Source organism: Solanum pennellii, chromosome 11 (assembly GCF_001406875.1).
Source record: "Solanum pennellii chromosome 11, SPENNV200".
NCBI lineage: Eukaryota > Viridiplantae > Streptophyta > Magnoliopsida > Solanales > Solanaceae > Solanum > Solanum pennellii.
Genome location: NC_028647.1, coordinates 58,554,294 through 58,565,894, shown reverse-complemented (window position 1 = coordinate 58,565,894; position 11,601 = coordinate 58,554,294). Strand labels below are relative to the sequence as shown.

At 33.2% G+C, this 11,601-nt stretch overlaps 1 protein-coding gene across 1 annotated transcript; it reads right to left on the bottom strand.

Annotated features, from left to right (window-relative positions):
- Window positions 1-9,878: 9,878 nt before the first annotated feature.
- Window positions 9,879-10,894, bottom strand: LOC107003994 (uncharacterized mitochondrial protein AtMg00810-like). Its single transcript, XM_015202219.1, has 3 exons — window positions 10,765-10,894; window positions 10,508-10,649; window positions 9,879-10,446 (listed from the first exon to the last, which is right to left on the bottom strand). Exons 1-3 carry the CDS (start codon window positions 10,892-10,894, stop codon window positions 9,879-9,881), a joined length of 840 nt encoding a protein of 279 aa, XP_015057705.1.
- Window positions 10,895-11,601: the final 707 nt, after the last annotated feature.

Sequence of the window (11,601 nt, the reverse complement as noted above, 5' to 3'; positions counted from 1 at the left end):
CATTTTTAAAAAGTTTCATAAATAAACCGTTTTGTCCTTCCCAATCTTGACCCTGAGTTATTCTTGATTGAGTTTTGAAAGTTGTTTTTGAACTTTAAGTTTAATTGATAATTTGATAAGTTTTGAGTTTGCAAGGCTAAAGTGGTTAAGAAAGTGGTATTCAGTGTCTTCTGGAGTTTAGAGAGTTAGAATAAAATTTCATCAATTTCATTAGTCCAAGAATATCAAATCTAATTCATGAGAGTTAACGTTTCAAATTCGGAGCCCTTTTGAGGATTTGATGTCCTAAGTTGTGAAATTATAGAAATTTAACCTTTGGGTTGACTTTGGTCAATATTTGAAGTTCGAATGCTGGGATAAGAATTTCAAGATACCCATTTGATTCGTGGAATTATTTTAGGCTTATTTGAGGTATTGATTGATATTTGAGAGGTCCCGAGCTTATTTTTAGCCTTTTAGGCGTTGAGTTAGTTTGTTGTGCTTTCATAGATCTCGAGTCATAGAGACATGTATGTTGGGTATAATTTATCAGCATATATAATTTGTATGAACGATTTCCGAACAAATCCTGAGGATCTTTTTGATATTTGAAATTTGGTAGTGTTTGGTGGTCTCTGCAAGCATCGCTTATGCAAAGGTCAATCACTTAAACGACATTCACAAAAGCGAGAGCCTAGTTGCCTTATAGACTTTTGCAAAAGCGAAGAAGGCTTGAGCTACTGAAGAACTACGATATCTCCATCTTATATTATCCAGGAAAGACCAATGTGGTGGTCGATGCTTTGAGTAAGAAGACTTCCAACATGGAAAGTCTTGTCACTATTAGTGTGGATGAGAGACATCGTCTAGGGATGTTCAGAGGTTAGTACACATTCTCTTTCGATTGTTGATTAATGAGGAAACATGTAGTTTGATTGCTTTTATTTAAGCTCATTTTTCCTTAGTTGAAAAGATCCATGAGTGTCAGTTTGATGACGAGAAATTGTGTCTCATTCGAGACAAAGTGATGAAAGGAGAAACCAAAGAGGTTGTTCTTCATTTTGAGGGTGTCTTAAAGATTAAGGGCTGGATTTTCGTGCCCAAGATGGATGATTTGATTAGACTTATTCTTTAGGAAATCCATTATTCCTATCATTCCATCCATACGGGTGTGACAAGATGTATCATGATCTGAGCCAAAACTATTGGTGGTGTGGTAAGAAAAGGAACTTTGCAGATTTTGTTTTAAGGCGTTTGACTTGCCAACAGATCAAGTGTGAACACCATCATACTAGAGGTACATCTCAGAGGATTCATTTTCCTACTTTGAAGTAGAAACGGATCGTTATGAACATTGTTATGGGACTACTTACTACGGTGACTGGTTATGACTGCATTTGGATTGTTGTTGAAAGGTTGACCAAGTCTGTCCATTTCATCTTGTTTAGGTAAAGTATTTCGTGAATAAGTTAGCCGAGATTTATATAAGTTTGATTTTTGTGACTACATGGAGTCTTTGCTTCTATTGTCTCTAATCAAGGTTCCTTGTTCATTTTTCATTTCTAAAAGGCATTGCTACATAGTTTGGGTAGTTAGATAAATATGAGTACAATTTCTCATCCTCAAACAGATGGTCAGTCCGAGTGGAAGATTCAGGTATTGAAGAAAATGTTTTGAGCTTATGTGACTAATTTTGGTGCAAGATGAGATCAATATTTTCATAACAATAATTATCATTCCAACATCCAGATGACCCCTTTAGGGGCATTGTATGACAAACGATGTAGATCTCTGATCGGATGGTTTGATTTAGATAAGATGGATTCATTAGATACAAACTTGCTTAGAGATTCTATGAAGCATGTTCGCATGATTCACGGTAGACTATTTACAACCTAGAATCAACATAAGAGTTTTGAATCAGAGTGTTATAGCTATATTTTTCATAGAGGGTAATCATGTTTGACTCTGAGTATAACATATGGAGGTTGTGATTGTCACGCCCCGAGCTTACACCCTGGGCATGTCCGACACTCGAAGATCATTGTTGGCCTCAAGCAAACCCTTGAGAGAAAGAATTAAACATAAGAGAAATAACTCAAGGAATAACTCAAAGATAATCACTTAACCAAAAATGGCACCTCAAGTCTTAATCATTTACAAAGAGAAATGAAAATACTAAAGAGCTAATACTATCTGTCAATGAAGCCTCTAAAACAAATAGGGATGTAGGGACAGGACTTCCAATCATCCTAACAATTAAAATCTAAACAAGACAAATGATAAAAGATGTCCTTCGGAATGTAAGGAGGTTCACCAACTGACTCTGAGATACTAACTGGATCAACGGTCCATCTGATGTTGATCCTAGGTACTTGTGTCTGCATCATAATACGATGCAGGCCAATTGACATTAGTACATTGAATGTACGAGTACGCAAGTTGGAATGCTAAACAAACATAGGCTAGAAAAAGTCTGAAAGAAACTTAAGAACTTACCTGCTCAACTCAACTCAACATAATTGACTCATTTCAATATAAAGCAATTTAAAAATAAGTGTAATACAAAGAAAAAGTTGTTTGAAAACACGTCGTAAACTCTCTATGTGTGCATAGATACAATTAACTATGAGATATATGTAAGAATACAAATAAACTGTGTATATAAAATACAATAACTTCTGGGGGAATTTCTCTAACGAACAACCATCACATAAGAGCTATAGTGATGATACAACGATCTACCTCACGCTTCCAGTGCATCCTATGTTAGGCCAAAAGTATAAGACCCGAACTACCTAATGGATCCACTAGTCTAATGTGAAAAAGGTTCATCTAAAAAGTATGACCATTTTCTACCCATGGTGGCTACATGGTTTTATGGATATGTGAGTTATATGAACTCATGCTCGTCCCCGATTCGGTTCTCAATACTACTCTCAAAATTAAACTTGCTCTTACGTTTTTAAATAATGCTTCTTCTGTATTTGAGATTAGTGATCACAAACTTAGCTCAAAGGCTATATTGAAAATCTCAGTTTTTCTGTTTGCTTCAATTAGAAAGCTATTACACTTTTCTGAAAACTTGCCTGAAGGCTCTTTGAAAATCTCAGTCTCCATCCTTTTTAAATGTGAGAACATTTTATACTTCTTTGGGAATACTTAGGCACATATACTGCTTTAAAGACTTCACCTTACTCTAAACTAAACTCAAACTTAAGTCTTAAAACGAAGTTAAGACTTTTGTGAAAGACTTATGAAACTTAATATGAACTTCTTCTCATTTTCCTTTCTCTTTACTCAACTTGATGTTTAAGTCTTAAAACAAAGTTTAAATCATTTGTAAATGACTTCCTGAAAAGACTCTAAGAACTTTCTAGACTTGGTTCTTAACTATCCTTGAATTTGAAGTTATGGATTCAATGTTGTAATTCATGTTTCTGGATGATTTCTATATATGTAGAAGTCATTTAGAATATTTAGAATCATTGGGAAGTGTTAAAACACATTAAAACAGCTTAAACGGATTGAATTATGAAATCAGGGAAAAAAATGTTGATTGAAGCGCATCCTGGGCGTGCCATGCCAGCCTTATTTGACTGAGGCTCCTTTCTGGCACACAACTGGAACGTTGCCCCAGCCTTCCTGGGGGCACTCACACCAACCTTTTCCTTAGACAAAAATCTAACAAACTCTTTTCTCTCGTTTTCTGACCTTAAACAATTTTAATTTGATTATTTTTCTCAAATTCAGTTTAGATTCATGTTCCCACATCATATATACAAGGATCTAACCCAATGAACTCAAGAATCAACACTTTGACATCAAGAAACTCCTAAATCTCAACTCATGTTCAAGAACGGAAGCAATTCAAGAACAACCAACAAGAACATTCAAATTCCAATATTTGTAGAACTAATTCATACTGAATCTAACATGATTGGAACATGGGTGAACAAAAACAACGTTGTAGTATACTCACATACCTTTTTAGGGATCACCCCCGACGAAATCGACACGCAAAGCTTGAGCGCTCGTGGCAATTCTTAATTTCTCTCCTTTTTTCTCTTCTTTTTTTCTCCGTGAATTCTCTTTTTCCTAAATTGAATAAATTTTTTGTTTTTACCCCAATTTAATTCCTAAAAAAATTAATTAAATTAGGTAAGTTAAAGACAATTTTGCCCTTCCTAAATCCGGATTGGACTTTTCTTAATCCAACAGTCCAACTTCCGAAAGGCATAACTCACTCATACGATATCGAAATCACTCAAACTCAATTATGATTTTTCTAGCCGTATCAGGAACTACTCCTAACTCATTCTGAGCTACGAGTTATGATTGTTTGAAAATGACGAAAACTCACTTTTCTAACTTAGACAAATTTTCCAGTTTTTCTATTCTTTCTAAAAATAAATATTTTCAGATTTTAAACTCTTTTTTGGTAGTTTGTAGTTGCAAGATTCTACAGTGATGAGGTTTGAATAGATGGAGAAATGTAGCCCTAGATTAATTAGACCCTTTGAGATGTTGAACCTAGTGGAAGAGGTGGCTTATAAGTGGGGCTTTCCACCTAGCTTGTCAGTTGTGCATCCTATGTTTCATGTCTCTATGCTTTTGAAGTACGTTTCGAATGATTCATATGTACGTTCTCTTAATTTAGTTGAGTTGGATCCAAACTTATCTTTTGAGAATGAGTCTATAGCCATTTTGGATATGCAGGTCTAAAGACTTAGGACCAGGAAGATTGCTTCAGTGAAGGTGTAGCGGAATCACCATTCAGTTAGTGAGGTGACATTGGAGACAAATTCAGATATGTATATCAGATATCCTCAACATTTCAGGGCTTCAGGTATTTTCTTTTAATTTATGTTTGAGGATGAACATGAGTTTGAGTAGTAGATAATGTAATGACCCAGTTGATCAATTTTTGAATTTTTTTGTAAATTTATCATTTTGCCCCTCACGATATTGACTCAGAGTTGTTCTTAATTGAGTTTTGAAAGTTGGTTTTGAACTTTGAGTTTAAGGTTGAGAATTTGGTAAGTTTTGAGTTTTAAAAGCTTAAGTATTTAATAAAGTGATTTTTGGTATCTTTTGGAGTTTTGAGTATCAGAATGAAATTTCGTCAATGACATCAGTCTTGGAATGTGGTCTATGACAGTTGTCGGTTTCAGATTCTAATTCCTTTTCAGGATTTGAGGTCCTAAGTTGTGAAATTGTGGATATTTAGCCTTTTCATTGACGCTGGTCAACATTTGGAGTTTGAATGTTCGTATTAAAATTTTGAGTTCCATTAGATTCGGGGAATGATTTTTGTCCTAGGTAAGGTCTTGGTTGATTTTTGAGAGGTACCAAACTTATTTTATTCTAGTTAGATGTCGAGTAAGTTTCTTTTGATCTTCACGGATGTCAAGTTAAGCATACCTTGAATTTGTGTTTAGGTGATTCATTGAGTCCGAAATATCGAGTGTAATTGGTTTGCGTATGTTATTTGTGTATATGAGGTTACAAACAAATCTCAAGGGTCCTTTAGATGTTTAAGAGTTGATTGTGTTTGCTGGTGTCTGCAGGCCTCGCTTTTGCGAAGGTCAATCGCTTAAGTGACCTTCATATAAGCGAGAGACTCTTCGCCTTAGTAACCTTTGCAAAAGACATGAAGGATTCACTTTTGAGAGAGATGCCTTTTCACGGTATTCACTTTTGCGACATGAGATATGGGTTTATGTCTTCAAAATTTTGAGGTTGAAGCCTCATTTAACATTTTTGAGCTTGGAAAATTCTTGGAGGCAATTTTCTAAAGGATTTCTAGTGCTAAATCATTTGGGTAATCTTCTTTGATCCTAAAACTTCATTTTCTTTGATTAATTATGGATTTTAACATCAAAATTTGTGATTTTGATTGGAAAATGATAAGGTTTTTCAAAAACTTACTAAATATTAAGATTCTAAACTAATTTTGAGTCCTTTTTCAAAACGGTTTTCACCAATGAATTCCTAAGACCTGGAGTAATCTTTTCAAGTGTAGATATTTGGATTCAAACCTTGTTTTTGAAAATCGGGTTTTGCGTTGATTGATCTATTTTTCAAAACATTTGATATGGGTATTGTTATTTTCAAAATTTTATCATGAATATTTGATTGATATATATTGTGTGATTTTGTACATTGATTGAAAAGGGAAGACTCAAGTGACTAATTGATCAAATTAGGGAGAGTGATCTCCTAAATCTTGTAATTTAGTTGAATTTGTGTATTTCCTTCATTGTGTGTGTTGAGGGTAATGAGAATGAGGTGAAGATTTAATTTTCCACTTGATAAATCTTAATGAATAGAAAAGCGGTTAAAATTAAAAGGTTATGTGCTAATGATAATGCTTGTGAAGTGCCTTGTTATTACCCCTATTTAATTGACTAATGAGATGCTTGATAGCATGAATGTGACATTGAATTGCTTGAATTGTTGTGTCTTTTCTTATGGTGCAAACTTGCTTATGTACATTGATTGTTGTATACTGTGATGAGACATGTGAAGGTTATGATGCTGAGGACAAACATGGTATATTAACAATGCAAGGGGTCTTTAATGCATGCATTAGCACATGGGTATATCAAGGGGTTATGTGGATTCACCGATGAAGAAAAAATATCCCCTCCCTTTTATTAAACTATGGGAGCCCCGAGTAGTTTCTCGGCAAATTGATTTATCATGAAAATAACTTTCAACCCCATAAACCCACCCTACTTGCAACCATGTTGATCAAAATAACTAAGTTTAATGACTTGACCAGCCACTAGCCCTCGTATTATAAGATTCCTCCCCTCCCTAAATCATATATAGTGTTATATTCTAAAAGACAATACTTAAATATAGATGTGTGAACCCACATTCAAAGTATCAGATAATGCAATTTTATTGGGTATACCTTTCCAAGTGAGGTTAAAAATTTAAAAAATTTCTTCTTTTTTTCTTTCTAAAGTAATACATGATCTCATGTAGCTCTTTTGACGTTTCAATTACTTTTTTTTTTGCTTTAATTTTTCAAAATTTCAAGTCTTTGAGATCGCAAAATTCTTTTACAAATAATTTAGTGTACGCTAAAAAAATCGTACAATGAAACCAAATGTGTTTGTTAAAATTGAAAGTTACTAGTACTAGATGATATAAATTACTTTACTATTATGATAGATAAGAAATAATGTTTAACCTGTAATGTTAAATTTTAAAAAATTTAACAAATTTAGTGTTAAGAACCTAAAGGTCAAATCTGTCAAGTTTATATTTTAGGTCCACATTTTCATAACAATGCACTTTTCCTCTTGAAATCCTAAATACATCTCCTCATTAGCATGGTTATTTACTTATTTTCTACATTTTGAAAATGAAAGAAGTCCATCATGACAAAGGACTAGGCAACACAACTGAAGTAATCTATATGTAACACTTGTTTATAAAAGTACAAGCTAACATAACACTTTTTTTTTAATAAAAACTTTAAATTGGGTATGAATTAATTTGTTTTAAGTGTCTTTTAGTTTTAAATTTATTTTTTTTCGTGGTATTTGAAAAGGATAAGAAGTGTTTTATAATACTTATATTTAGGTCAAAAAAGTCTCAAAAATAAGCTAAGTAAAAAAGCCAAAATTAAATATTTCCAACTTATTACTTTTAGTTTTTACTCCATTCGTTCATTTATAGTTGTCAAAGATTAATTAAATTACATAAACTCAATATTTTAAATTGAAATTTCAGATATTCAAAAATTATACAAAATGTACTATAATTATATTTTTTTTACATATCAATATGATGAAAAATACATCATAAAATATTATTCAAATATCTAATTATTTAACTCTAAAAAGAAAACCATGACAATTAAAAACGAACAAAATAATAGCTTGTAACCTATTTTTTTAAAATCAATCCAAATGCTCACCAAACACGCTTCCAATCTATATAACTTAAATTCAGATTAAGGAGCCTTTTTTTCCCTCTTAATTGTTATAGGAATTTACCTAATTATTTAGAGTTTCCACCAACACACATCTTGAGTACTTTATTTTTTTTCACAAAATTAATTAGTCAGTACCTTAATAAAAAAATTTTAAAAAAAGTACATGTGGTTGCTTGATCATTAATTTAATTTTCTCATTGTTTCTTTTGTGACATTGTCTCACTCAGCTGACAAATAGAATTATTAAATAATGTCATTGAATGGCCACAGGTTATTTAAGTACCTTTAAAGATGCACAGAACAAAATAATGTTAGGTAGGGTTTTTGTACTCTTCTTTTTTTACAGATGGGATATGAAATGATTATTCTGATATCTGATCATACTATATAATCCTCTCAGTGTTGGGTCCTATATTTTTTTTCCAATAATGGAAAGAATGAGACTTGACATTTTTCATTTAAGGAAAAATGAGTCACTCAATTCTATATTAGGACTATTCATTTACTATCCATAAATATAGTTAATGATTGTCAACGCTTAGGTGGTGTTATTCTCATTTATTTTAGACCCAAACAAAATTCACCTGTGAAGGTTGAGAAATTAATATCTTTTGGTAATGATATTTTAGATTTTTTTTTATGTATAAAAACAAAAAAAATTTATGTTTAAAATGAAGATATTTTGCAAACCAAAAAAAAAAAGATAAAAAGAAAAAATTAAAGTACAAGTGGTTTACAAAATCAATTCTCTCATAAATGTGAGTTAAGGTACTAGAGATATATATATTGTCAAACTTTTATATAGTGATTGTATTTGTCTGATAATTTTATGAATATTAATAATGCTATGTTACTATATATGCATACGGACATTTTGTGCTTGGATCTTATTTAGCTATGATTAGTCTCTCTATTCAAAATCACTGTTTATATACTTGGTATTGATCATAATACACAAGAACAATTTGTAGTCTTAGTAAAAGGAGGAAGGGTTAAAGATTCATCAGGTGTGAGATATCACATTGTTCGAGGAACGTTAAATGATGACAGAGTAAAGTATCATCAAGAAGAAAATTTTGATGTGTCGTAAATTCTTATTCAAGACTTGTATCGTTTGATGATGTTCTGTGAATGACTAGAAACCTATAAAGTGTATGGCTAACTCAATAGCAAACAATTTGTAAGGGGACTAGAAAAGACTATAATGAGACAAAAAAAAAAATTCTCTAAAGTGATTCAATTCGAAACTCTTATATGTCCAAGGTTCAATATTAAAATAATTTTAGAAGTTTTTTTTTTACTTTGTTTGTGTCAACAAATAATTTGAAATACCTCAATTTTGTTAGAACATGAACAAGTTGAATAAATGATTTGAAGCCTTGTTTTTTACCCAAGGACATATCCTAGAGTGCATTGTGAGGTGTTCAAGCATCAATCTTGAAAGCTCCATTAATGGAGGTTTAGATCACACTAAAGTGTACGAACAAACGAAAAGAGAGGGAAGAAGAAATTGTATTATTCTCTCGATATTTCACTGTTACATTGATTATGTCAACTGGTTCCTTTACATTTAGATGATCACTTCTATTCATAGAATAAGATTGTAGCAAACTTCCTAACTGATTATAGAAGCTTTTAGAACTCTTCTATCAACTTGACTCACTTCACACCATATAGCTTGTTTTCACCTTTATTTCTCAACACTCCCCCTCAAGCTCATGGTTGAAATATGTTCTTCATTCCCAGTTTGCTTCTCAATACATTGTGTTGAACCTTTCCAAGACTTTTATTTAATAAAGCATCTAGTTGATCCTTGGTGTTTACATGTTCAGTCTTCAACATTCCTTGGCATATCCTTTCTCTAACAAAGTGACAATCAATGTCAAAATGCTTTGTTCTTTCATGAAAGATGGGGTTAGCTGCAATTTGAACAGTCGTTTTGTTGTCACATATTAGTTTTACTGGCAGAGTCACCTTGATTCCTAGTTCTTTGTATAGTCCAATTCAACCAGGTTATTTCAGCAGCACATGCTGCCATGTTTCTAAACTCTGCTTCTACTGAACTTCTTGATACTGTCTTTTGCTTCTTTGACTTCCAAGAAATAAGCCCTCCTCCAAATTTTACTATATATCCTGTAACTGACCTCCTGGTTTCCAAGCATCCACCCCAGTCAAAGTCACAATAGGTTGTAAGTTCAGTATTCTCTCCTGCAGACATCAACAATCCTAAACCAGGTGCTTCTTTGATGTACCTGACTACCCTTAGAGTTGTATTAATATGTGATTGTTTAGGACAGTGAATGAACTGACTTAATACTTGCACTGAGAATGCAATATCAGGTCTGCTCATGGTAAGATACAAAAGTCTTCCTATCAGTCTTTGATATTTAGCAGGATCAGCTAAAATATTATCATCTTCAGCTACTCCATTGTTGATATGCTCATCATATTTAATTGAGGTAAGTTTCTGATTCAATTCCAATGGAGTGCAGGCCAGTTTAGCTCCCCTAGGCCTGATTCAAATATTAGATCCAATGCATATTTCCTTTGTGAATTAGTATTCCTTTGTTAGACCTGGACTTTTCAATGCCTAGAAAGAACTTTAGTTCGCCCAGATCTTTCATTTTGAACTTCTTTTGAATATCTAGTCTTGTATCACATAGTAGATGTTGATTGTTTCCAATGATAAGCAAGTCATCTACATGCACTAATATTCCTACAGTATTATTAACAATTAGCTTTGTAAACAGTGAATAGTCATAATGACTTTGCTTGAATCCCATATCAATAAGAGCTTCTGTTAATTTCACATTCATTGTCTTGGTGCTTACTTAAGCCCATATAAGAACTTGTGTAGTATGAAGACCTTGTGAGTCTCCCCATGTCTAGAAAACCCACAAGAATATCCATATACACCTCCTCCAGCAAGTCTCCATTAAGGAATGCATTATGAACATCCATTTGCTAGATAAACTAGTCTCTAGATGCAGCCAATGACAGTAAGGATCTTACAGTGACCATCTTGGCCCGTGGCTAAATGTCTCTCCATAGTCAAGACCAACTTGTTGAATGTACCCTTTGCTATCTGTCTAGACTTAAGTCTCTCTATAGCTCCAGAAGATAAGTATTTGACTTTGTAAATCCACCTACACCATATGGACTTCTTACCGGGGGAAGATCAACAATACTTCAGGTTTACCCAAGCTGGATCAGCAACAGCTTCTTAGAAGGATTGAGGCTCACAGATGACTGAGTATACATGTAGGGTCTACTGATAAGTTTTGGATAACTTGGAATAAGTAAGTTGATTAGCAATTGGATAAAAGCAAGTAGTCTTTCAAGGTTTAGTAACCTAGTCCTGAAGCCAGAGAGGAGGCCTGGTGGATCTTCTAGATGCTTCAACTGAAGCCTGAGAAGAAGCATTCATAGGAGGTACAGGATCAAGAACCTGATCCATTGTTTCTGTTTCATAAGTAGGCATAGGAGGCATATGGTTAATCTCTTGAACCATTGTTTCAATTTCAAAAGAAAGAGGAACAGCATGAGTATCACCACCAAAGGTAGCATCATCTGGTGGGATCATATTAAGCACAGGAAACATGGGACAAGAACCTTTTGAACATGTTTGAAGGGAAACAAGTGTTCATGAAACACAACAATCTTGTTCA

What these genes read in the sequence shown, in the direction of transcription:
- LOC107003994 (XM_015202219.1), bottom strand. Translation starts at nt 10,894, where the DNA reads ATGGATGTTCATAATGCATTCCTTAATGGAGACTTGCTGGAGGAGGTG. An exon ending in AAGTTCTTATATGGGCTTAA is followed by an intron (nt 10,650 to 10,764) that starts GTAAGCACCAAG and finishes ATAATACTGTAG; the next exon opens with GAATATTAGTGCATGTAGAT. An exon ending in CTAGGCATTGAAAAGTCCAG is followed by an intron (nt 10,447 to 10,507) that starts GTCTAACAAAGG and finishes TATTTGAATCAG; the next exon opens with GCCTAGGGGAGCTAAACTGG.